Here is a 25,909-nt window from a genome sequence, read left to right as displayed (position 1 = left end):
GCATGATCCTTCCACAAACCTCCCCCCGCCATCCTTTGTGTCACCTGCCAAGCTCCAAGGCTGGAAACAGCCGTACGAATGCAAATGCTGTGACAACAAATCGCATCCTGCTGAAGTCTGAATGGCTCTGTCACTGACTGCAGCTTGCTGCTGACTCACCCATGTGCACAGTCTCGCTGTGCTTGAGCTGGCACTGCTGCATGGCAGGGAGGCTGCACGCTGGCAGACTCACCCTGGTACTGGGGACTCACCTGTGCATCAATAATCTTCTGCTTGGAATCCACGGCAGCCTGCATTTCTGCATGGTCCTTCTTTAACTCCTCCTCAACTGACATCAGTCTGGTAGCCAAATGGACAAGAAAAAAATATTAGATTTGTTGGCCTCTGCTAAGCCCAGATACTAGTCTCATACACGTCTAAATCAGCCACCCAGAGTGAACAATACAGATCATGTCCTCATTTAGTCCTTGACACCAAGGAAGCAAAGAGGTGATGTACATCTCTGAAGCACATACATAGGAAGAGATGTGCAATACCGGAGAAGCTAGTCTACAGATGGAACTGGCCTCACATAGCAGCCCCCATCATCCATACCAGGTCAAACCGTCTTATCTGAAATTGCAATGCTGAGGCACACAGAGAGATCCTCCCAGGACCCGCAGTTGTGCTTTCGAGCACAAAGGACACAAGAGTCTTTGGAGCTACCTCTTCTTACACAAGACCAATAGTTTAGAATCAGTCTTTTTTCTGGCTCTTACTCTTCTCTAGAGCTGTCTATAGCAGACTGTCCCAAAGCTTAAGCGATACAGAACAGTGAAGGCTGACCCATTTATGTGGGCTAATTAAAAGCATTAAGTTGGCTTGGCTCAGGTAAAGGTGAAGCTAGCTGCACTGGAACAGTGTATGTGCTAGACAAACATAAACACCACATCCCACTGGGTGGGAGAAGGGGATTTATAGTTAGGAGTAATGGGATGGTGATGAGATCTTCAGCGAAACATCAGGAAAAGAACATTTGGATCTTTACATCTATCGCTCATATGAACAGACGAGCAAGCCTACCAGAGCCTCCAAGAACTGGGGCAGGCTGCCAGCTCTCCCCTCCTGAAGTTTTGCCTTTGTCTGGAAATGTCAGGGTTTTTCCTTGTCCCAGGTAACACTGATGGGGGGACCCAAAGAGTCAGTGCTTGAAATCCCCTGCAGGGGCTGTAACCCAGAAGCGCAGGAGTGAATAAATGCTGGAAAACCCACACGGGAAACCTGCCTGCAGCTCCAAAGAAACGTGATTCTCCAGAGTGGGGATCGGCTCTAAATGCCAGCCAGGCTGCGTGCCTGTCATCTCCAGCACTCCCATCTCCCCTGTACCTGCTGATGATGCCCTTCATCTGGATCTCCTTATCCTCCTGCTGTCTGCGGAGCCGCTCCTCACTCTCCTCCAGCCTGGCCTGGTACTCCAGCATCAGCTTCTGCGTTGTTTCCTCCTGGCATTTGAAGCGAGTCTCATATTCCTCCAGCTTCTTGTTGGAGATGCGAAGCTTGTCCTGCAGCACCACTAGGTCCTGCTGGTACTACAGCACGCAAGGACAGACACAGGAGGAGAAAACACATGTGGCATGTTACCTAGTAGGGCTTTGCCCTTGCCAGGGTTTCCCCGTAACCCAGTTATGCCCCTCTCCTTGCATTAGACTAGCTGCAAACCCGTATCAGATAACCCCGCTTGCCGACACCTCCTCTTCAGTCTTCTCCACACTGCGCTAGGAGCGATGCTGCGTTCCACTGGGCAGGCAGGTCACTGGCAGGTTCAGAGAATGGGTTGTTAGCAGAGTCTGGCATTTCACATGGGGAATGCAGGTTAGAGTGAGTGAATGGCAAACGCATCTGGCATCTTCCTCACACTAACAGCGCAGGGCTAAACGCAGGCAGGAGAAGCTGCACTGGTGGGATTTTGGGTTTACGCAAGCTCTTCAGTCTACAACGATAAAGGTGGGTGCTTTGGACATGCTGGAAGCCAAGCACAAGCTGTTAGTGCTGCCTGCCTCCTGCCAGGCAGCAGGCTCTGCAGCAGTGACAGACGTAGGCACTGCTGTCTCGGCACAAAGTGGTCACCCTCCATCGAGGCGAGGGCAACTCGCTGGCGTGAGCACTACTGCCTTTTGGGGCGCAGGATTTTAAACACGATCAGGTGTCAAACCAGGGTTCCATCCGAGAAGAGCTGCTGCATGAAGCCAAGACCCCACAGTTGTACTGTTCATTCAGATGAAGCTAAAAATCAGCAGCAGAATAATCACATAAAGCAATTAAAAAAATTAAGAGCTTTCTAACTCAGTAAAACTGGGTTCAGCTATTGCAGAAGCACAGAACTCAGTACAACTTGCTTTGCTAAAGGAAAAGCTAGTGTGTAGCTGTACAAAAAACCCCAACTTTAACTTCAAAAAAATTACCTTTGGAAATTTTCTTTAAAAAAAACCCTCAACTGGAATAACCTTAGAATTAACATGCAGCTGATAATTTGACAAGCTGCTTTTAAAGAGTCAGATACGGGAAAAAGACTTCAATGTGAGTCATGAAGTCTGTTACAAAGCTACAAGTGTTATTCATGAATTGACAGAAATGCACTTAATTGTGTCTTGACTCGGCTAGCTGAAAATGCGGCCTTCCCCTCTGGCCATTGCCACGTGTGTAAGCATCAAACGATGGACTTACTTACTTACTTGGTTGTGTCCCACTTTTGGGGAGTTTCACCAGCAGATCAGCTCATGAGAGGGGAACACAGCCAGGCTGCTGCCCGTGTACCGGTCAGCTGGACCCCCCGCCCATGTAAATCCACGTTGCTTTCCTAGTATCACTCCACTAACTGACTGGCTGACAGCAAAATTAACTGTGACGCCCAAGGACTGAAAATTTCTGATGCTGATGGCCTTCCTGAATTGCCAAAGTATTCGAGCCATGGCTGGCAGATGGGCAGGACCTCTGAGCTCCTTCTGCCCGGGCAGGGACAGACACAACAGATCCCTCTATTTTTCCTTTAGCAAAGCTTTTACTGCGGCACTGAAATGACACAGTTTGCACACATAACCTGGAGCGATGAGGGAACACAAACACCCATACAGTTGCACAGAAGCACTAAAGTCAGACAGAAGGGAGTTGCTTGAACAGGAAAGATTAAATACCTACCCTAACCTTAAAATAGGAGCAGCATAAGTGAGCTCAAATGATAGCAGGAGAGGCCTCAGAGACGGAAGGAGTCGCTCCTGTCTCTAGAACATTTGTCTCATTCTCGGTTACCATTCATGTCTTACAGTAATGGGGAGAGAGATTATGCTAATGGTGATCTTTAATGTCAGTGACTGATGTGACAGCAAAGTAACAAAAGATGCTGCATGGGAATGAGACAGCAGGCTCCTGGGAGGTGGCAGCTCCCTCTGAACTTGGGACAGGGACTAGTTTGCTGCAATACTGTCAGAGTTTGTAATCCTACCGTTCTCTACCTTGAGCAGGACCTGTGCTGGCGAGCCCCTCCCTGCGCAGGATGGGGTGAGCCTGGCACGTCCCGGGGGGCAGCGGCCTCTTGGGCTGGCACAGAAATAGAGCAGTCCCTGTGAGTGCCCACCTGGTAAAAGCTGAGCCCGTTTCACAGGAGAAGGTGCCAGGAAGGGGATTAGTGACAATGCCTGGCATGCACCGTGTCCATACCGGAGGGCCATCTGCCTGCCTGCGGGAGCTGGCAGGTGTGAGCTGGACAAGGCCAGCACACATTTCTTAGTGTGTGGTCCTTCGGCATTTCACCTCACTCCACTTCCACTGCAACACGAAAGCTTGCCACTCTTGTTCTCCGTTGCAGCCTCGAATGAGCACTGAACCCTTTTAGAAGCCCTTCAGTGACTAAATGCAGCAATAACCCAGTGCACGATGCACCAGTCTGACAACGCCTTCTCTTTGATTTGCTGCCTACTGGTGTCTCTGCTTAGGTGGTAGGCAAGATTTCTATACCTCTGCACACAAAGTCTGCTAAACATGTACATTTTTCTGTCAGCTGCTCTCTGATCAGTACATGTCTGTGTACTTTCAGGAATACCCAAGGAGCAGAAAGCCAGTAAGAAATGGGCTGAACTCTCACAAAACTCTGCTACGCTCTTCCTGGGTTGCCTTGTACCTCCCAGTCCCTATGATACCTGCCTTTGGCATTTCACTTGAATTTAACAGGTGACAGTCCCAAAATGATACAGCACAGCAAAATGAGAACAGGAAGGCTATCGTAACAAAAACAGAAACATGTCTGTGCTGGAAAAACAGGAAAGAGGCTCAGGGAGGGTGATGTCTGCAGTTCTGTGGGACTGGGTGGTAACACAAGGCTGGTGTGACAGAGGAGAAGCACATTGAGGAAACGTCCCAAATGCTAACTGTGCCCAACTGCAGCGGTCCTGGCAGAGCCAGACTGCCGAGAAAGCACCTTGCAGAAGCAGCAATCAGCAAATATGGGATCTTCTCAGCTCTTGACTGCTGGATCCTTACTTCTAACCCTACTTTGTCACCCCTGGCCAGGCCTACTCTGTCTCTTCCCTGCTTGTCCCACCGCAGGCTCATCTGGGAAGGAGGAGACACGAGCATTACCCTCTGCTTCGCGAGCAGCACAGGGCCTCTCCGGGACAGTGGGCTCAGACTGAATACTCTGGAACTGACTTCCTGACAGAGCCCCAGATTGGTCAGGCCCCAGTCTGTGTGACACAGCCATAAGCTCAGGGCGATGTCACTGCACCACTGAAGTCACCCCAGGCCCCGGTGGTGTCTCTGAGACCAGAATCTGGACTTAATGTTTAGGTCTGTTTACAGCCTTTTGATATGGAAGTTGCTTCTTGCTAGATGTCCCTGTTGTGAGGCATGAGGCTGCCTGTACCTTACTCTCATCACTTTTATGGGTGTGCTTAATTCACTTTTTAAGCTCTCTTCCCCTGCAGCCAGATGGAGTAGGAATGGGGGAAGTAACAGGCACTGGCTGGTGTCAGAGTTTGTTGCAGAGCAGCACCAGCACTTGACTCCTGGCTTCTGTTTTTCTTACTTGCCTTCATCAGAGGGTAATTCCAGTCACTGAGTGTGTGAAAACCTCCCAAACCTTCCCCAGAATCACCCTGTGAGGCTAAGCAGGGCAAAGAGCAACCTGACACCCCTCTCTCCTGGGCAGGGACTGCCACACAGCCCACCTTGTCCCCAGGGTGCTCAGATGAACGACATTCAAGGAAATCCTCTCTCTATTTAGAAACTTGTTTCAATCCAATCAGGTTTTACCTTTTCTGCTTGGCTGAGCTCGTCCTTATTCCTGAGCTTATCCCTGTGCTTGGAATCTGGGTCAATGCTTTCATCTTCTAAAAACTGCATGTTCATATTCAAAAGCCAAGCAGCAGTGCGGTCCAGGGCATTGGGGTTCACAGGAGAAGGGGCCTACAATGAAACATACAACCATAACAAAAGAAAAACCTGTAACAGAAATGGTCATGAAGCTGGTGAGAGAATTTCCTTCCAAGCAAGCCCTCTCCCCTGCTGCTCAAACAGCAACGAACAAGTCTGAGCTACCAGAGCGGTCAGGGCTTGGGGGTAAGAACAACTCCTATTCTGCATCTGCACGTGATTTTAGGTCAAACAGCCTTTGACAGGCCAAAGTCTTCCCTGTGCCACCCCCACAGAACAGACGTACAACGGCACACTGCAGTGGGGTCCTGCTGAAAGTAACGGGCCCAGGTTTCTGAGCAGGTCCTGTCACCTCAGAAGGACATGACCTGAGAAGGCAGCGAGCTGCAGGCAGAGTGGCTTGACGTGGTATATTCACTCCGCAAGTAGAGATTTCACTCAACTCTTCAGCACCTTTTACTGAGCCGTCCTTTTGCTCGCTGGGGAGATGTCGTACAGATAAAACCAGCTCTGCAAACGGAAACGCTACTTTTGGTCATGCAGGTGCCTTCTTGGAAAAGAAAAGTTTCTTTTTGGCTGAGACTACACTTAGGATGCTGGAGAGGTCTAAACGCTCGGTATCTTAGTAGTTCATCTCTAGGTTTGTTCACGTAGCTATGGGAGCTCAAGGAGCAGAGCTGTTCCACAGTCAGACAGCTAGAGACACAGCTGCTGCTTTTCAGTCCTAGCCTGGGCAGGGACTGCAAATGGCATTGCCTAAATATTTTCCAACCACATTACAAGGTTGAGGAAGTGAATCTCCAGCTATTTCCCCTCCATCCTGGCTCATTATAAACTGCAGTAAGCAGTTTCTTGGATGAACACAAGGGATCTGGATGACCTGGTCAAGGGAATTCAAGATAACAAGTCAGAAATGTCGGGGATTTTCTCCTTCATTCAAACCTCTGGACAGTAAAGAAACCCAGTCACCAGCAAGAAGCAGAACAGGAGGTTCTGTACGCAGAAGGAGTGGGGACTGGTTTAGTCACCTCACTGGGGTTGGGGGCTTTCTCATGCCATCTTCCAGCCTGGTCTTCTACTTCCAGAATTTTAAATCAGAAGTTTCAGACTCAAGTCATGAACATCACTTGCTATAAATCCTCCCCTGGCTTGTGGCTTTCTGCTTCTTCTTGCATCTCCAGCTCGGGCATGGCACCTGTGTTGGCTGCTCAGAATTTCTGGCTCCAAAGAGCAGTGGCCACCCGGGTTCATTTCAGCAGCGTAAAGGCCACTGGTAAAGGATGTCAGCGAACGGAGCTCAGCCCACTGTGCATGAGTCCTTCTGCCTCTTTCTTCCTTCTCTGAAGAAGTAAAAAAGGACGTCTCGTCTGGCCTGGGACAGTTTGGAAGTCAGTTCAGCAGATGAACTTACAGAAGTAGAGGAAGTGCTTCTGGCTGGCAGGAACGAGGTTCATGGACTTCTACTAAAATGGCCACCAAATGGGATTTCTTTGTTCTCAAACAGCATTTAGTACCACCAACCATGAGCAAGCAGCTTCATTATGGTCTACAGATGCTGCTAACATGTAAGTAAAATGCGCAGATTAAGGGTAGGAAAGACATTCTGAGGACTTCAGGTCTTGAGAGAAACTTTGAGAGGACAACAGGGGTGGGTGGAGGAAAGATCTGCAAAGACAACTTGGCCAGGGCTTTCCGAAGGTCACCCAGAGTTCACTGTTGTCTTTCTGGAGGAAACTGCTACCGAACAGGCTGCTGCTGCTTGCAGAGCTCTGTGCCCTCTGTACCTAATGAGTATTGATCCACAATATACAAATGCTGCTACATGGCATGCTTGCTAATGTCAGCGCTTATGAATCAATACCGTATGCACAGAACAGCTCCAGATGCGGCTGATAAAACAGCCTTCAATGGGCAGCACTGACAAAGGCCTCCACAGCTGCCTTGTAAAGGAAAGGTAGTTACACCAACTCGGTTGCTCTTTCAACACCGTACTGCTGAAAAGGTGCCTTAATACTGTGTCTGGGCTGAGATGCAGCGAGCTCTTGCCAGTTGTCCACATCCTCTGGGTTTGCATTACTTTTAAAACTCTTCCTTTAGGCACTGAGAGGCCCTACTGTGTTAATTTTCTATAGGGTTAGCTCTGAAATGTAGAATGAATAAATGAGCGCTAGAAAAACAATTCATCCATGCCAGGAAAACCACAGGGCCCTGGGTCTGTGACCTACTGCTTTCAATTTTAGCACCACAAATAGCAAAACGTATTTCTGTGCAGACCAGCATGCGGTCTGGGACCTGAATCACTGCAGAGCTCTGCACAGCAGGAACTTCACTCTCGACGGGGAGCACACTCCTTCCCTACTGCTCTCACCTCCCCTGAAGCACTTACAGGAGGGTCTCGCAGAGCAAAAAATGGGAGCGTCCAGGAGTGCCGTGGCTCTGCTGGGACAGGAGCTGCAGCAGGGAGGCTCTTAGTCACAAGAGAAGATTAGGGCCCGGTCCAAGTCTGGGAGATGGCGCGGGGTTGACTATGGCATGGGATGAATGCCTGGGCATGGAGAGGCAAAGCAGTGACAAGATGGTACCGCAGGACAGAGGCATGGCTGCCATCGCCCTCGTGTCTCTGCCACCTGCCGCCCTGCGGCAGTCACACGCCAACGTGCCACGCAATGGAGGAACACAGAGAATGAACGCTGGTCTGCGTCCCCTTCCCCGGAGGGCCTCCCTCTCAGGCCAAGCCAGGCGCAAGAGCCGAGGCGCATCCCCACATGCGATGCCGCCAACGGGGTCGGCACCGATGCGGTAACTCAGGAGCCGCAGTGACGTCCCCTCCCATTGCAGCAATGCCCACTGGCCGGTTTCTTCTCCAAGTCCGCGGGCTGAGCCCTGCCCGGCCCCTTCAACGCCCAGAGCTGGTACGGCCCCCAAACTCACCTGTTTGTGCATGGTGCGCTGCTTCATCTCGGGGCTGTCGCCCTTGGAGGAGGAGGACTGCTGCCGGAGCCGGGCCCCGCTGCCAGGCCAGTCTGGCGAGGAGGACATCATGCTGCCGCTGGAGGGTCGCTGGTACTGAACAGTGTTCAGCAAGGAGGGCGGCGTCCGGCCCCGGGTGACAGGCGGGGGCGGCGGGGGCGGCTGGTCTATCCGCCTCTGCGGTCCCGCGCTGTTTTGCCGTGGCACGGTGGGCTGGCCGCCCTTCTCCGTCAGCGAGAGCTGCCGGCGGGCCAGCTCCCCTGTCCGGCGGGTGAAGTCCTCGCTGGCGGCGGGGGCGGCGAAGCCGTGCTTGTTGGCCGTCAGCTCCTCGCTGTTGCTGTGGGAGCTGAGCGAGCTGTGGCACTCGGAGCCGGAGTCGCCCAGGCCGCGGGGGGAGAGCGGCAGCCCGGCGGCCATCTGGTAGACGGGGTTCTGGAAGGAGAGGGGTGCCAGGAGCTGGGGCCGGCCGGGCGCGCTCTCGCCGCTCGGCGTGGTGGGGGTCTGGCCCACCCGGCGCACGGTGGCCATGGCCGTCACGCTGTTCTGCTGAGTCCGTGCGGTCCATACGCCCTGCAACTGCCCGAGGGACGACTGACTGTCATTGAGGGAGTCAGCCGTGCCAGGCGCGTTGGCCCCACTGTCCAAGAGCCGATTGTCCTGCAAGTCCACCATGGACAAACTCTTGCTGCCATTAGACATCTGCACGTCGGGCTCATTGGCCTCTGAGTAACTGGAGCTTCGGGCAGGTGAGGGCTGGGCCCCAGCAGACCTTGTGACAAAAAACAAGTCCTTGTTTTCAGGGGTTGGAGATGGTAACCGTGTGAAATCTATCAGACTGCGGGGAAGTCAGTGCATAAGGAAGAGGAGAGGAAAACAAAACAAAAAAGAAGAGTTGTGAATGCTGCACCGGAGCAGAAAAACGAAATCACTCAGAAGAAATCAGCGTGGCGCAGCTGTGCAGGACAGGGACGTAACCCAGCCCCTGCGGGCGCAGAGGCAGGGCTGGCCCGGCCAGGTCTGCCTGCGGGGAGGGACGGTGCGAGGGGAGCGGGGAGGACGGGGGGGTGCAGAGGAGCCCTGGGCCAGCCCTGCAGGAGCGGGCGGGCGTAGGCAGGCGAGCGAGGGGCGTGCGGACGCGCGGTGAGAGCGCTGTGCCGTGCGGGAGGCATCGCAGACGCGCTCTGGGGGGGCTCTGCCTCCCCGGCTGGATCTGCTCATCGCGCTGACAGCACGCGTCACCCTTTCTGCTTCCAAGCGGCTGTATCCACGCCACTCTCACGTCCCCTGCTCTGTACCTGGGCAGTAAGCTCCTGAGGGCACAGCGGCCAATATTTGTACAGGATGGAACACCATGGGGGGCCTGATCCACACTAGGCCTCCAAGGGTCAGACAGAGAGCCCTAACAGCAGAGCTAAAGCCTAGCAACTGAAGGTTATCCACCCATTCCTCCTGCTGTAACAGACATTCATGCAATATTGATTTCTTGGGGATATGAAGAAAGAGCTTTGCAGTAGCTTAATGTGAATATACTGCTGATCAAAGATGGTGCGTTGTAAGCAAGCATTTGGGTGAAAGCATGTTGTCAGAGATCCTCCATACCATTACATTTAAATAATTGTACCTCACGCTGGGAAGCATTACAGACGAAAGCTCTGATTAGCTCAAGTCCAGCACCATTGCTGCCTTTCATTCCTAATTAAACTGTTAAATATTACGTAGTTTCCACTTACTAACTATTTTACTAGCACAGTCTTTCCATTTGTGTGGGCTCCATTTCATTTTCCACAAACAGAAACATTATAGGTCTGCAACAGAGTCATCTTCCCCATGAATGAAACTCCTTACATAATTAGGCCAAAAAGTAAGTTAGGTGACAGTGTCTGTGAATCGCTGCTCATCACTAAAAACACGCGGTATTATGAAAATTGGTCAGAGCAGACTGGAATTCATTGTTAGGCCTTCTACAGTTTGGCAACTATTAGAGAAATGTCCAGATTTGAATCTCAGTGAATTCAGCACATATATACCCTATGTCTTACAAAGACGGATAAGGCCAATCCCATAAATCTTGCATACTCAGAGACCTAATGAACTTAATGGCAATACCCATCACTTTGAGGTTAGCACAAACAAGCCCTCAAGTCCTCAAAGGATGAACATTTTACTTCTGCAGCCATATCTCAACAGCTGGGACCAGAACCACCAAGTTCTCCATTTCCCAAAACCACATCCCCAATTTTGGCTCTTAAGCGACCCGGCATGGAGCCACACGCTTGCACTACCGCCCACTGCTTTGTCTAGATTCAGAGCTGAACTACATCCAATATCAGTTCTGCGATCGGAAAGCCTAGTCAATGGATCAGGCAACTCCACACTACACCCCGTCCTGTCTGTCCCCGCAGGTGCTCATGTTTTGGCAGTAGATGAATAGTCAGTATTTCCCTGGTCTGTGGCCAGGCCACCTTTTATGCTCTTACCCAGATAAGTCATTCTCTATCACCATTTTCTGTAGCCCCGCAGAGATGCTGTTGCCAGCGTTAGGCGTGGATGCGGTGTGATCGGCTGTGACCGAGACCTGCACACAGGTCGGGTTACTGAGTGCCGAGTTGACATCCCTCAGGATCCGAGGCAGAGGCCCCAGTTTTGTTGCAGTGCCCTGGGCAGAAAAGAGAGCAGAATTACTACCAACATCTTGTATTTTACTACCAATATCTTGTATTTTTGCTAGAGAACTGTGGGCTTTGCCAGTTGCTGGACAGTCTCTTCAGTGAATCACATTAACAACATTCATTTTCTCCATCATTTACCCCCACCGCTGAGGCTACAGGATGTCCCAGAACATGTGGCTTTAGAAGCCATTTGCTGCTGTGGAGCAGAGGAAGAAGCATGATTAACAAAGCTCAGATACAGAAGATGACAGCTATAGTCAAACCTGGTCCAGGCCTCTTGACAAAAGTCCTTTTAATTTAAAAGAAACCTTTTGAATCTGCTGGGACAGACAAAATCCTGGTGTTCAGCAGCTGTGCCTTCTCTTCCCACCTGCCTCTCCATCCTCACCCCCCAGTGATAAACAGCAGAGGAGGGAAAGAGCTATACTCACCTGCCTCAAAGAAGGACATAAAGAATGAGCTACTTCTGCAGCATGTGCAAAGGCTGGGGAAGTGCTACGGGTTAGTAACAGCTGTGCTGTGCACAGATATAGCTAATGGATTGATACCTGCTGGACATGGGGAGGTGTGTGGTGTGGTACAGATGCCCAGCACTGGCCAACTGCGCTTCCCCCAAAGCCTGCCCCTGCAATCCCCCCGGATACCTGCTCTAGTTGAGAAATGACTTCCCAGAGTAGCGAGTGCAAAGTGGACAGTTCCCGGCCCAGGTCAATGTAGCCTTCAAAGCCAGCTGTGTTTGAGATGGTTTCGGGATTGGAAATCTCCAGCAGAAATCTCTGCATGTTAGTCCATTCATGTTCCAGGAACTGATTCATAAAGGACATGTATTCCTCTTTGCTGCCAAACCTATGAAGACAGCAGTACAAATTTCAACTAAATCCTCTAAACAGAAGTGCAGTCAACAGAATGGGTAGGTACATACGCAGGTAAGAATGCCAGAGCCTTTCTCTGGCATCTGAACCCTTCAAAGTCTTTGGGATCCCCAGGTTGCTAGCAGGCACCTGGTACACCTCACTGATCACGGAACCAAAATTTACTCCAGCCTAAACCAGCTAAGTCCTTGTCAGCATGGGATCTCCGCAGTAGAAATGAAGGTGAAAGCTAGAGAAACAAAGCTGTTCTTGGTAATGGAGTTTATCTTACTGCTGGGTCAGGGCACAGCCTCCAGAAATAGGACCTGTCACTGCAAATAAAGAAATTGCAACACCAAGCACCATCAACTGACTGAAGCCCAGTGAATGATGGTGGTAGGAATCCTGCGCTCTCCCTGCTCTTCCATGGGCACTGAAGCTAACTCCAGCCGTGCCGGCCGCTGCCCCGGCACAACCGCTCTGGGGATCAACCAGGAGAGCTACACCTGCAGCTGGGCTAGCCCATTTGTCCCCTTGGGCTTCTTGCAACCTCCTTCTGCCCTCCAAGCACTCCACCCAGACTTCGCTTTCAGTCAGATGTCTTATTTAGAGCACAACAGGGAGGGTCTTATGGTTCAACTGCACCAGCAGCAGTTGGTGCTGTGCCAGCGCCGGTGATTCTGTGAGGAGAGGCTTGGCTGTATGCCATCTGCAGGACAGCTCAGCTTGATCACTTTGGCTTGACTAATGTCAGCTTAGTTAAAGAGTCTTTCCTGCACAGTGCTGGAAATCTGAAAACCCTTTAGTTAGGGATTGGTCAGGAATACAGAGAATTTCTGTCATCTAGTGTAACACACTTGTATGTCTTCCGTCTGTGTCTGCTTGCATGTACGCGCATCCCTGACTGTGAGTGTGTGTACTAAGCTAGTTTCCAAATCTAAGAAGCTTTAGACAGAAACTGTCCATTCATGTTTCAGAAAGCTCATCATTTTGTTATCAGAGCTCAGGATAAGTAGCTCAGAGCTGCAGCTAGTTGAAAGATTTTCAGAAATCTCTTGCTTTGTTTCCATCAAACCAATGGGCTTAGTTAGAAATTGATAGTGTCCCCATTCTCTTTTCATACCTTCCCAGTTCAGACATCTGCATTTTAATAGCAGGGAAGGTCCCAGAACTCAGAGGAAGGAAAGACCAGCTCCTGAGCTATGCACACCATTGCTGCTGTTTGGGTTCTGGTCCCACTGGTGCCTCTGACGGGAGGCAGGCAGTGCACTGCCGCCAGCCATGCCCCGCACAGCCGTCACGGGACAAAGTGCCTGACTGTGCCGGGGCATTCCTGCTGCCACCCTGCCGGCTCGTCCCTGTGGTCAAAACAGCCCGTTTGCTGCTCATAAAACACGTCCTGTTTTGGAAACTTAAATGATCTCCCTGACCCGACAGTGAGGGAATGGGTCCCAGAGAGACGCAGGGGAAAAAGCCAACGGGAAACAGACCCTTTCCATTGAGGAAAGCAGCGACCAGTGTGGCACTCCTGATGCCGGAGCTGTGGCTCTGCCTACGCACCCGGAGTTTCCTTCCCCCTCTCCAGACCTGCCCCCTCTGGCCCCTGCACCCTGGCTTACTTGGCAAAGTTAGCGAGGTTCTGGGTGACCTTGGCAATGAGGGTCAAAGTGCGTGCAGTGCGGTCATCCGGGTACTCCTGCAGGAGACTGAAGAGGGACGGGGACATGATGGCCGGACAGAGGAACCGGAGGAATAGGGAGGCACTGATCAGTCGCTCACTGATGTCTGGGCGGCCTCGGTTGCTGCATTCTTGTCTCCAGGAGGCAAAAACTTCTTTGAGCTCCCTTGGGAAGACACTGGAACGACAGAAGGACATGCAGGGATGATGGCAAGTTCAAGGCCAGGGTGTTCAAACAGCCACACAGCAGTAGCTAAACATGGTGCGTATCAGCTGTGGGGTGCGACACCCAGACCTGTACAACAGTAGAGCCTTCTCACCCTGTTGATCCACAGCAGCACTGCTATCTACACCAGTCACAGGCTCTTGTCCTTTTAGGAGACTCAAACCACACAGGAAAAAGCAAAGCTGCTCCGTAAAGTTGCAGGAGAAGCAGCTTTCATCAGACTAATGTTCCTGGTTGTCCTGGGTGCCAAAACCCCAGACAACTGGGAAGACAGAGATATGAAACAAACTCTGCAAAGCAGCTCATCGCAAGTCAGTTGGCTGTGCACAGGGCACTTCCAACTGGGGGGAAGCTCAGGCACCAAGGTGGAGAGTGTCTCCTGAAGAAACGCAGCATCATGGGACCCTCTCGGCAGAATCGCCAGCAGTACTGGGGTCACCGACACAGCCGGTGCTTGGAGGGAGTGCTGTGCAAATTGTAATACTCATGTTCAAGCACCTGGATCAAATCCCAGTGTGACTAGTACAAACGCAGAGCCCCACCGGAGTTACTCCCGCCTTGTAACTGCACAGACCTCAGCCTGGCTTTCCTGGATACCAGAATTCCCCTGGGTCCAGCAGACGCTTGCTGCAACAGCCCTTATCAACAGAGAACTTGCTGCCTGTTTTCTGCTCGGCCCTCCCCAGCTCTGGGCTCCCACCTTATCCTGTTCCCAGCATGGGTTATTTATTCAGCTGGATACTCCCACCCACGGGAGCAGGCAGGCAATGGGTCCCACGGCGCTGCTGTTGGTCCCCTGGGTCCCTGGTACAGAGCTCCCCACCCGCCCTGGAGGCTGTCCTGGCCAGCAACCACCGTCTTTGTTTCAAAACCAGAGCTGGATGGTACAAAAGCAGACTGAAGAGGGGTTGGACTCCATTTTAGGCCATAAATCTCCTTAAAAACCAGCCATTTCAGAGGACGGTTTCCCAGTTTTGCTGCGGGCACTGTCTGGGAGAAGCAAAGCAACGTCAGTTGGCTTCTCACCGGCCTGCCCCCCTCTCTGGGACTGACTGCCCTGTGGTTGAACCTCACCCGAGTTTGGAAGAAGAGAAAACCATGGGACTTGCATGGCCAGAGACCCCATCCACTGTCCAGCGGCAGCAAGAATTGGGTGGGAGGCTCCGAAACGGAGGAGCACCCAGAGGAGCCCCACTGCAGAGCTGAGGACCTACGGGGTTTGCGGTCCATTGAGAGCGGCGCGTACCCTGCAGCCCAACAGCCACAGCCTCTAGCTCTGCGGCCATCTTCTGAGCCGGCGGCATGCACGCTCAGCAGGCAGAGCCCTCGCCCCTCATCTCGTTAATCTGCCAGCCGCAGACCGCGCTGCCCGGCCGCACGCTTCCCACCCCAGGCAGCCTGCTCAGCACAGCACTGCTGCACACGGAGGCCCACGTAGCTGCGCTCCAGGTTTTCAGGTTTCTCTCCGACCTTCGGACATGGGCGGTGACACTCTGTGGAAGTGCTTGGCAAATGCTGCCATCGTGTTCAGCTCCGTGTTGGCTTCAGGCTTTCACACTTGTGAGTTTTTACCCTGTGCTTTATAAATAACGTTACTGACGTCTTTGGCTGGATAAATTCTCCTCTGTCTTTGGCTTGATCCATACAATTGGACAAAGCCCTTTTACTTCATGGTATTTGCCCAGAAACAGGAGAATCCTTTAAGCAATTTAAGGCTTGAATGATCAGGACAGGTTGTACAGTTACTGGAAAGTAAACCCTTGAAAATGTATGCACCGGCTGCATACAGCCCGTCAGTACTGTTCACTATCACAGGCTGGGAGACCATAAAAGTTTAATTGTGTAACAGCGGATGGAATTCAGTTAGCCAGCTTTATGTGACAAACGGGCCCATAATTCATTACCCAACTTTCCAGTAACGAGCTTCCACATGCTGAATTTCTGCTTACACTGAAACTTTCCAGATGTCCAAATTATGTCATAATTATAACAATTTTCAGTTATTGTAAACCTTTTTCCTCTCTCTGACTCTATCCGGCAGATGAACATGCACACTCTGGCACTCTATTTAAAGCAAGATCGTTAGCTGTCAGGATACCTTGGCCAATCCCAAACACTCATCAGCCCAATTAATTCCCAAGAACCGCTGAGCACAAAGGACTGGGGGAACCACTCAGAGCAGCAGCTCAGCTGCTCCAGCCTTCCTCGGAAAGGCAGGACTGGAGGAACAAACTTCCCATGCATTCCTGACTTTCCTTAGGTCACTTTTCAAGCCTATTTTTAGAGCGACCTTTTAGTGCTGCTTTTGGTGGTTTTAGGAATACATTAATTCAATTCAAACAATTATAATCCTCTGGTGACTAAAAGCAGTGAATCCCTCCTGTGAGAGCAGGTAAACACCATTCCTGAGTCAGAGAGTTATTAAGTGGCCCAGGATAAGGTATAGAATGCCTGTAAAGAAATCTGCCCTTTGCTTATTTGTGATAGATAAAGGAAGTCTGAGTGAGCCTCTTGCTGCTTGTTCCCTCCCTGAGCAGTATCAGGAAGAGCAATTCCCTTCCTGGGCTTGCAGGAGGGCACACCCAGTGTCCTGGGAGATTAAGTATAATGAGTTTTTAGACCTCAACACAACAGCTGGGATAGGAGAGAAAATGAGAAATCCGTACTATCAAAGACTTTCTTCCTCCAATGTTATCCTTAGTTGGTGTTTTGCAACAACAGTGTTGCTATGAAATACATTAATAAAAACTAAGCCCAGACTTTTAAGCAGGAAGACTGCAAATCCAGCAGTAAGACAAAAATGATCATTCTCTCATGTGATCAGGACAAGAGTGTCTGGTTATGTTAGCAAGAATCAGAGAGAAAATATTTTTATTTCTCCAAGTAAAGAGAGTCACAAGCCCATTTTTTTCCTCTTTCAGTCATCTTTGCAGGCATCTGTAACAGACCCACGGACTCCTGGCTCCCAGTCCCCAGGGCTGAGCAGGAGGTAACACCATGAGCACAGCCATGCTCGACAGCCACTTCCACAACAAGATACGACTACTCCAACCAATTTTGCATATTTGGGCCTGTCCCAACTAGTTGCAAGAACCTTTACCCTGAGAACAAACAGCTAGGAAATGCCTCAAACTGCATACCAGGCCTTGGGCCAAGGAGGCAATGGGCTCCCCATCTCCACCTCAACAAGCACCCTGGGGCTGGGAGAGAGAAGGGTTAACCCAGAGGAACGCAGGATGCTGAGCCAAACAGCAACCCAGGAGTACCAGCAGCATCCTCCCCTGCTCCAGCACTCTGCAACAAGAGAACATCTGCCTAAACAAAAGCTCCCTGTGCTGGTGCAGCTTCCTTGCAGGCAGGAGGAGTGCCACAGACCCTGCCTACTGCAGAGAGGATTTCAAAACTTCACCTGATGCTCTGGGGAGGCAGGCAGAGTCCGTCAGTCTGATCCAGACTGAATTGTTACATGGGTAGGAGACCCAGGACATGCATTTCTGCCCTTTATTCCAGACTTTCATATACAGTTGGCATCAAGTCCCTCTCTGAATTGGTCACACTGGCAAAGGCATTTCACATTCCTCGTCTCCACTGCCCTGTCCCCGTGTCTGCGCCAGTAACCCTTCAGCACCCACTGAAAACAAGTGTGACAGAGAATCCAGTGAGGCTGTCTCAGCCCTAGAGCAGATGCTTCAAACTCTGGGTGAGCAGGAGCTGCTGTCTCACTCCCTGGCCATCCTCATCCTTGCTCCTGGACTGCCAGGACTCCCTTATGCGCTGCAGGACGTAGGCAGGGCCCCGCAGCTCTCTCCCTCCAAAGCTCTCCGACAAGCTGCCCGTCAGCCCAGCTAAGGGACAGGTACCAACAGCCTGAAGATGGACTGCGGCCACCCTTGTCCCCTGCAGCTGTACCACCTCTGCGCTAGCTGAGGGCATGCGGAGGGGAGCGACACTCGCGGGATACTGACCAGTAGGAGTTGATGATTTTGCAGAAGGCCAGCTCGCAGCACATTTTCAGGTTGCTCTGATGTTCAGGAAGGTCTGAAGACGAACACTTACTGGGATCCACCTCACAATTTTCATCTGATTCGTACAGTGCCTTGATAAATTCCCCTGTAAAACAGACAGTCGGTGATGGGTTTTGGAGACATGAGAGACGCAGCCTTCAAGAAATACTGTTCATAAGCCCCAGTGCCTGAGCAGTTACCCTATGCCCCATCACACTGGCTGAACAGAAGCCGGATCAGAGCAGGCAGCGGTGGCTCCCGGGGCAGGCTGTACCCCAGCCAGCTCTCAAGATCTCCGAGGGGACCCAGGAGCAGCCGGCAATGCCTTGGGAGCTCACAAAACAATACAGCACACCCTGCAGAAAGGCACCCGGACTCCTGATGAGCACGTTTCATCCCTCTTCCCCAGTTGGCAGGTCTGCCTCTGTGGCTATGGGCTATTGCATCAGAACTCTGCTGCCAAAACACCCGCTTCCTCAGCCTGCCCCGACCTCCCATTACACCAGTTCCAGAGACGCTCCCTCAGGCTAATCCAGTAGGAAGTATGCTGGCAAGTTCTGTAATTATTTGCAGGATGGCCTGCTACTGCAGACTGTGCCCTGGCGCTGACAAGCCAGTCTGATTCACAGGAGAAATAGGTAATTAAAGGAAAGAAACAATTTACTTGGTTTATTTTGAGCTAAACATCACACAAAATTAAATTAAAATATTTCTCTGCATTTCCCTGCACTCCTGTTTGCTGCCTGGCTGCTCCTCACCCTTGCGGAGACTCACACTGTGGGTCTCCTTTGCCAGCAACTCTCTCTCATGTCACCTTTCACGCTGGGGTACCCGGGCACAGACCCCTGCCACCCTGGCTGAGGGTGCTTCCCACCGCTTCGGCAGGTGCCCAGCTCCGGGGGATGGCGGTGTCCATCCCAGTTAGCACACAGCAGTGGCTGGGGAGAGCAGGGGACAGGATAACAGGGATTAAGAGGTAGTGTTTAGCTAAGGACCTGCAGGGCGGGGTGACGTTCTGGGAGAAAGGTTTGCTTTGGTTTTCTTCTAATTCCTGTTGGTTTGCTCATCTCCTAATTCCTGACCTTCTTGGGTTTTCCCATCCTCCTGGTTTTTGCCCACTCTAGTCTGCATTCCTCCCCTATTGCCAAAACAGATTTTAATTACGTACTGGAGAGCCTCTCCAATGTATTTTCGGCTCTGCCAGGGAGCTCTGGAGCCTCTCTGCTCGCCTGCAGGTGATGCCTGCTGTTATTATCTGGCCCTATTACTTGCTTGTGCTTCATGGTTTAAAGGAAAGCGCTATGCTGTATTGTGTTACCTTGTGACATACAGATGAATCATTTCACTGATAAAAGGTCTACACAAAATCAGCGCCCCGAACAGCGAGCAAGAACTGCAGGCTCCTCCCGTACTAGATGGAGCTGGCTTGGCAGCATTTGCACTGAGCCCTGAAAGGGGAATATTTCAAAATTCTCTGCCCTCATTAATCTCCTGGCTTTTTAGAAATTTTATGAGGTAATCTACTTACAGACTTGCCTTCAACCAGAAGGCATTACAAGGCAGAAATAAATCATATTCCTTTTCCTATTCTTGTGGGCTATCTGTTGGTTTGACTGAATTTGCTCAACGATCTCTCCTTCCTCGACATTGTCATTATTACTATTATCTTAATAAAGTATTTACGCTTCTTTGCACCTTGCTAAAATTACACAAATCCACTAGTAGGAACCCAACATACTGAAAAATTAACACCTCAATAAAACTCTGCTCATCCTACTGCTAGGATGTGGATCCAATCTAGCTGCCTTCAGCTGAGGATCAGACATAGTGCTTCAAAGGCAGCCTCTCCCCATCCTCGTGCTGTGCTGGCTGCACACAGCAACACAGAAATTCCTTCCTGACCTGCCCAGAAGCAGAAGCTCTAATTATTTTCATTTGCATCAAGAGAAATATTTTTGGAGCCATAAACATAGCCAGCACTTAAAAAAACCACCAGGAGGGTTCCCAGCGTGATCTGGGAGGCAACTCTCATCACTGTAAGTTGGGAGATTTCATCTGACTCACTAGCGCTGCGAGGAACTGGGGGAGCGTCTCTGGTGGGGGCGTGCAATCAGGCAAAGGATTCAATCAGCCGCTGTGACACTGCCAGTGCTGAGACAGAAGACTTGGCAGGCAGCATAATGCCTTCAAATATCAATTTGTTATCTCCTCTGAAAGCAGATTAAAGCGCTAACTCAGCAGTGACCTTCACCTGGGAGCAGAGAGCCGCCCGCTGCGGCCACAGCTGTGCCCCGGACTCGGACCCCACTGCCAGAGAAACCCTCCAGCAGGTAAATGCTGGTGCCTCTGACAACCATCAGGGCTGAGCTGATGGTTTCCACCACGCAGAGCACCCTGCAGCTTAGAGGAGGACCTCTCTGGGCGACACTCGCCAACGCTCTGTACATACCTAAGGCATCTTGCAAGTATTTCTGCCCCACCAGCTTCAGGTACTCTTCGATTGCTTTGGTGGCCAGTGTATTCTCCCTGAAAATGAGATGCTCATTCTCACCACAGCGATCAACTTCAGACATCATCAGGTCAGTCAAGAAATCCTGGAAAGCAAAGCCCATGGTGGGTCACCACGCACTGACATACACTTTGTTGAGCAGAGCAGCAGCCTCCCCTTCTCCAGAGAGGTCTCACCTTCGTAAGACACAAGAGGGAGTGGAGGTGCTGCAGGTGATCCTGTGTGTGCACGCTGCGTTACTACCAGCCCGACTTCCCTCCTGTTTCTCCAACCTCACAGAGACAAGAGGAGAAATAAATCTCTGGAGAGTCACAACTTTTGCACCCCAAAAAAATGATTCATTCCAGACCTGCACCACATTTGCCTCTCCATCAGTGCTGGTTTTTGGCTGCGTCTCGTATCAGCCTCACATTTTGTGGGTGAAACATTTTCTTCACTGCTAAATGTGGCTGCATTTAGTGTCTAACTGCACTGGCTGCAAAACAGGGGCATACTTAGATGTCATGAGCTGTGCCCCACACTTAATGGCTGAGAATCAAGCCTGTAATACGCATCAAGATGCTTAAATGTCCTATTTCCTTTCCTTAGTATTCACAGAAATAAATAGCACTGCTACAGCACACATTTTGGGCACATTTTTGGTCTGATGTGCACACGACCAAATACCATGCAATTTTATAATCCTCTGTGCTTCAGAGCAATGGATGGGGTGAGCAGGAACAGACCGCATGCTGACAGCTGCACCGTGCATCAGCCCAGGCTACTGAATTGCAAATTCTAAAAGGAAAAAACAGCGCTTCAGACCGAGCTCCATGTCTGCTTCAGCAACAGCGTTAACTGATCAGAGAGGGTCACGTAGCTCCCCATGCATTCTGCTGAAAATCCACTACGTGGTGTAATATTTAGTGTGCTGTAGCTAGCATTAATGCAGGAGAAATGCCATGCAGTTTTTAATGCTAATAAATATTCAGCTTCTGTTCTCTGCACTGCTAAAGGGAAAAGCAGTTCTGGGCCCCTGCCCAGCTCCTCGCCGCGCTGGGTGCTGAAAGGGTTGACCTCCTCCCACCCAGCACCCCTCACCTGGACCCTGGATGACAAAGGGAAACTGGCTGCTGGCACCGTGTAAATCACATGCATTAAACCTCTTATGGTTTCCCCATGCAGGAGACAGAGAAATGTTGACATACAAATTCACTTCTACAACCAAGGGCACCTTTTTTAAACTGCCTTCCTCTAAAACAAAATAATCTGCTCAGTAATAACCTCTCACTAAGAAATTCTCCTTCATTTGTCATGACTGTACCAGATGTAACCCGTTCCTGGCAGGGGCAGCAGGAGCACCCCAGAGCTGCCGTGCAGAGACCGAGGTCCTGTCCTTGCCGTCTGCAAGCAAAGCACAGCTCCCAGAGCCCCCCCGAAACACTGTGGCCACAACCCAGCCTGCTCCAACCCAGACTTAGGGAAGGGGACACTCAGGTCCCATTCCCTGCCAGCGGCTGCCCAGGAGATTTGCAAAAGAGGCACTTAGCTCCATTTCATTTTTCACAGGGACATCTCTGCATTGAAAGTTTAATCAAGGTTCAACAAACAGCTCCACCTGAACCCAACGGACCCAAATCATTTAATCTACAGGCCCTTCATTACTGTGCTTCTGTCCCAGACAAAGGAAAATCCAGGCAGCAGGCAGGTATGTCTCCCATCTGAGAACAGGGAAGGAGGGGAGGAAGGCTGGCATCTCTGCAGCACCCAACGGCCCGATCTCTCCCACCTTCCCACAGGACTGTGACTGGGACCAACACGCTGCCGTGACCTTCCCAAAAGCGCCTCTAGAAAAGCCAGAGGAGGAGCTTTGGAAAACAAAAAAGTCACTTCCATTATTTCTTTAGCCAGAAGATCCCCTTCCTCAGATCCTGCTACGTCTGCAATGCTCTAGCAGCTGCACAGGCAAAAATCCCTCCTGGAAGCAAAGCACGTGCCTCCCCCCGCTATTTTCTCTCATTTCGCCCCTTTTATCAGCCAAGCTGGAATGAAACTTTAAACCCCTGCTCAAATCCTGTTAGCTGCTATCTGGGTAACTCTATCACCTTTATCTTCCTGGGTCTCTCCCAGGGTACGTTTCAATTCCAAGCCACAGCTCAGGCTGACACAAGGTGCCGATTCTTAATTAGCAGCCGCTGACCTTGGCTTTGCTTGATTCTCTTTCCTGTCACTTTCCCAACATACTAATTATCTCAGGAACACTGAGTTTTACAGCTTCTCTTAGCCAAGTGTTTGCTTTATCCCCCCTCGTCGGCTGAGTACTGGCTGCTGCTGGATGCGGGGCCAAGGTGCAACGCACAACCCAACTGCAAGCCAGGGCTGCCGAGCGCTGGAAACCCAGGGGCCAAGTTTTAGCCAGCGATAATGTGAATTTTGTTGATTTTAGCCAATCTACAAAATTCACTAGAATTTAAAATGAGGCAAAATTCCACTGTGGGACTCAACACAAAGCCGGAAAAGAGCCCCCTGAAACCTCTGCTGCGGTTGTTATCCCCTACAGAGCACCTGCAGCTCAACAGCTGAGAAAACGACCCCTTGACTCCGAAGTGGAAAGGAAAGCTGCTGAAATCCCAAAGAGCTCCATTACGGTGCAGCACCAAAGCTGGGGCGTGATGTGGCAGAATCTGGCCTTGTAACTGATCAGCGGATGGAGGCGAGAGCCAGGATACCCAACAGCATCGCCCAGGCCAGGGCTTCTCACGGTCCCCAGCAGGTCCAGCCTCCCTAGGCTGCAGGAGGCATCTCGCCGGGCTGTATGGACCAGGCCTAAGATATGTCAGGGATCAAAAGACCCACAGCCAGCGTCCCCGAGCGACTTCCTCCGCAGAGATCGCTCTCGACAGCCCAGCGGGGCTCTGCTAGCTGCGGGAAAGGAACCACGTCCGTGGGTCAGTTCCCATGACATCTGCAATTTCTGTCCCAGGGCCATCTTCCAGATCTTGCCTTCCCTCCGCACAAAAAAGCCACATCAGCTCTGATCACACGTCTGGTATCTCTGCCTTAAGTACGCCAGCAGCCAGCACTCGGAAGACACAAATGGAATGCAAATACTTGTCAAATCCCTCCGGGGGCCTCACTCACCCACATACAAGGTTCTGAATAAAATGCAATAACTAAAGCCAATAAAACTCCCTGTTTCTGAGCAGCAGAGATCAGCAGGGGGTTGTTTTCACTTAGGGCCCCTGGCAATGGAAGAAAATAAGATGCTTTATTTCATTACATCGGAGTCGAGAGGGGAAGGAAAAGGTCTACAGTAAAAATTAAGGGCTGTGGCAACGTTCTTCAGGCTTGCTCCTGTGTTTATTTTAAGGACATTTGCTTCAGACTGGACACAGCTGAACCTGTGCAACTTCAGTCACTGCACATATGCGGATAAAGAGCAATTCATAAATAAATTCAGAGCATGACAACACAAGGCTGCACTGGTTTCCAGTACTTTTCAAATAAACCAAGCATGAGCCCACAGCAGGCTGTGCTCTTCTAAGGCAGCTCCTCCAGTCCTCTAGAAACACACGCAGGAGCTTCACTGCCGGCGTGGCAGGCTGGTCCCCGCAGCAGGCAGAGTCCTCAGCACCACCGCAGGGCTCACGGACCCCCCCAGCGCCTGCTCTGCCTGCACAGGGCAGCCGGCAACGCTGGCCTGAGCCTGGATTTGCTCCCTGCGCATCGCTCTGTCCCTCAAGTGTCTCCATCCCGATTTACCTGTAGCGTAGCCTAAAAACATTTCCATTTCCCCTCGGTCTTCATCCGGTGAGCTTCAGATGCCGCTTCCCCTGCCCCACCTGGGTGAATTCATCCTCCCGCCTCAAACCACAACCAAACAGCATCTTCTTGTGGGTGAGGCAACGTCTCCTAACCCCTGCCTCGTCCCTCACGCATGCACCAATTCCGGACGTCTGACTAAATCAGTCACCTTGCAGCAGGGCTGCTTCACACTGCCATGGCGGATCCCCCAAACCTTTGCCTGGGGAAGCTGGAAGGAGAATATGGAAATAGGGGTGATGCCCTGGAAACGAGCGTGCTGCAGCCCTGCGCCGCTCCGCGTGAGGTCCCCGCAGGTGGCCCGCTGAAGCTGCTGCCCCGTGTCAGCCAGCATCCACATCAGCGCCGGCCCAGGGCCCAGCTGCCCTGGGGGTGGCCTGAGTTGGAAAAGGCTCATTGAGAAGTGAAGCCCACCAAGAGAAAAACCAACACCTGCTCAAAAAACCAATCCTTCATTGCTCATGTCAATAGGGCCACGGAAGCGGACTAATTGCATTGCTCAAACACAAAAAATGGGAAGAAAAAGCTTCTTCACGGGGGACAAAGCTGGAGCAGACAGCTAATTCAGTCAAAAATCTGATTAATAGCTGACAGCCCTGCCTGCCCAGAGCACCAGCACCCCCCAGCCCTGCACTCCCCGCCGCGCCGGCAGGACCGAGCACCCCGCACTGCTTGAAACTTGCAACGCTTGCACTTGCCCACCCCACCCTGGCAAGGGGTCTGTCTACATCAAGTATCCCAGTCCCGAAGGGGTTCAAAGGTGCCGGTCCCTGTGCCCGGGGGGTGTCACTGGGCAACGCCTTCCCCCTCCAGCTCCTGAGCCCAAGGAGGCAGAAAGATGGAGCCAGCCGGGAGCCTGGCAGGGCTGCGGCGAGAGCAGGAGTGTTTCCTAGGCAAAGGGAGCCAACAAGCAACACGAGTCTTGCAGGACGTATCCTGTCCATACCCAGGAAGGATTTTGCACCTCACTATCCTGGGGAAGGTCCTCCAGCCCCAGCCTCGCAGGGATGCGTCCACAGCTGGAGCACGTGGAGTGTCACAGAGCTGATGGACCCCACGGCCCTGCACACGCCGCTTGGGTCACGCACCCCTCTGGGCTGGCGCTGATTGTTCCCAATATCATAACTGACTGATGGGCAGATTGACTTTGAAATAATAAGGTTCTCCACATCACAAGCCTGATTAATAGGATTGACTTAACCTTAAGAGGATTGAATTGATAAAGGTAATAAGATTACGGCGTATTTCAAAGACTAGCCCAGAGTCCAGCTGGGCTTTTACGCAAAGGTGAAAAACACCAGGGGCTGGGAGGGCTGTCGGTTACAGGTGGACGAGCGTCAGGACACACCTACGTGTCAGCGCTGCAGTGGCAGAGAAATGCGGCACTCGACGGTGCTGAGCTGTGCAAGGAGAGCGGCAGAGGGGCAGGGTCTGGGTCCTGGGCAGACAGTGTGAGACCAAGGACCCCAACCACCAGTCCTCGACTCTTCACCACCACACAGCTCCTCTGAGGGTCTGCGCTGAACGCTTCTCTGCTGGGAAATGCAGTGATGTTCCCTCCTTTGAGCATTGGAGCTCATCCTCGACACTTCTAGCATTTTCTAATTCTCCTTGGGAGAAGGAGGTGAAATAGCAATGCGAGGGTTAATGCGCAGGCATATGTGTCCATCACCTTGCTAAGGAAACCTGAGGGATATAACACTAACACACTGATGGACCACCACCTCCCTGCGAGGGCAGAGGGACCGGATCCCATCCAGGAGGCTGAGAAACCGCACGCCACCCCGACAGCCAGAAC

The 25,909-nt window shown here is 51.6% G+C and overlaps 1 protein-coding gene across 13 annotated transcripts in view; it reads right to left on the bottom strand.

The window, feature by feature from the left end:
• Positions 1 to 25,909, bottom strand: part of DAB2IP (DAB2 interacting protein) — a 210,831-nt gene that overhangs the window by 6,940 nt on the left and 177,982 nt on the right. For 12 of the 13 annotated variants that reach the window (XR_011322275.1, XM_069771194.1, XM_069771197.1 and 9 more), the window contains 9 exons: positions 20,251 to 20,395; positions 17,763 to 17,907; positions 13,513 to 13,749; positions 11,687 to 11,888; positions 10,851 to 11,029; positions 8,335 to 9,208; positions 5,284 to 5,436; positions 1,366 to 1,568; positions 252 to 339 (listed from right to left, as the gene is read on the bottom strand). Coding sequence is in view for 12 of the 13 variants with exons in the window: in XM_069771194.1 (XP_069627295.1) it covers positions 252 to 339; positions 1,366 to 1,568; positions 5,284 to 5,436; positions 8,335 to 9,208; positions 10,851 to 11,029; positions 11,687 to 11,888; positions 13,513 to 13,749; positions 17,763 to 17,907; positions 20,251 to 20,395 (2,226 nt within the window). In the remaining variant the exon portion in view is untranslated. The remainder of the gene's footprint in view (positions 1 to 251; positions 340 to 1,365; positions 1,569 to 5,283; positions 5,437 to 8,334; positions 9,209 to 10,850; positions 11,030 to 11,686; positions 11,889 to 13,512; positions 13,750 to 17,762; positions 17,908 to 20,250; positions 20,396 to 25,909) is intronic. The other variant, XM_069771196.1, reaches the window with a different exon arrangement.

The sequence above is a fragment of the Haliaeetus albicilla genome, chromosome 26 (assembly GCF_947461875.1).
Source record: "Haliaeetus albicilla chromosome 26, bHalAlb1.1, whole genome shotgun sequence".
NCBI lineage: Eukaryota > Metazoa > Chordata > Aves > Accipitriformes > Accipitridae > Haliaeetus > Haliaeetus albicilla.
Note: the sequence above shows the minus strand (reverse complement) of the source record. Positions and strands in the feature narration are given on the sequence as shown.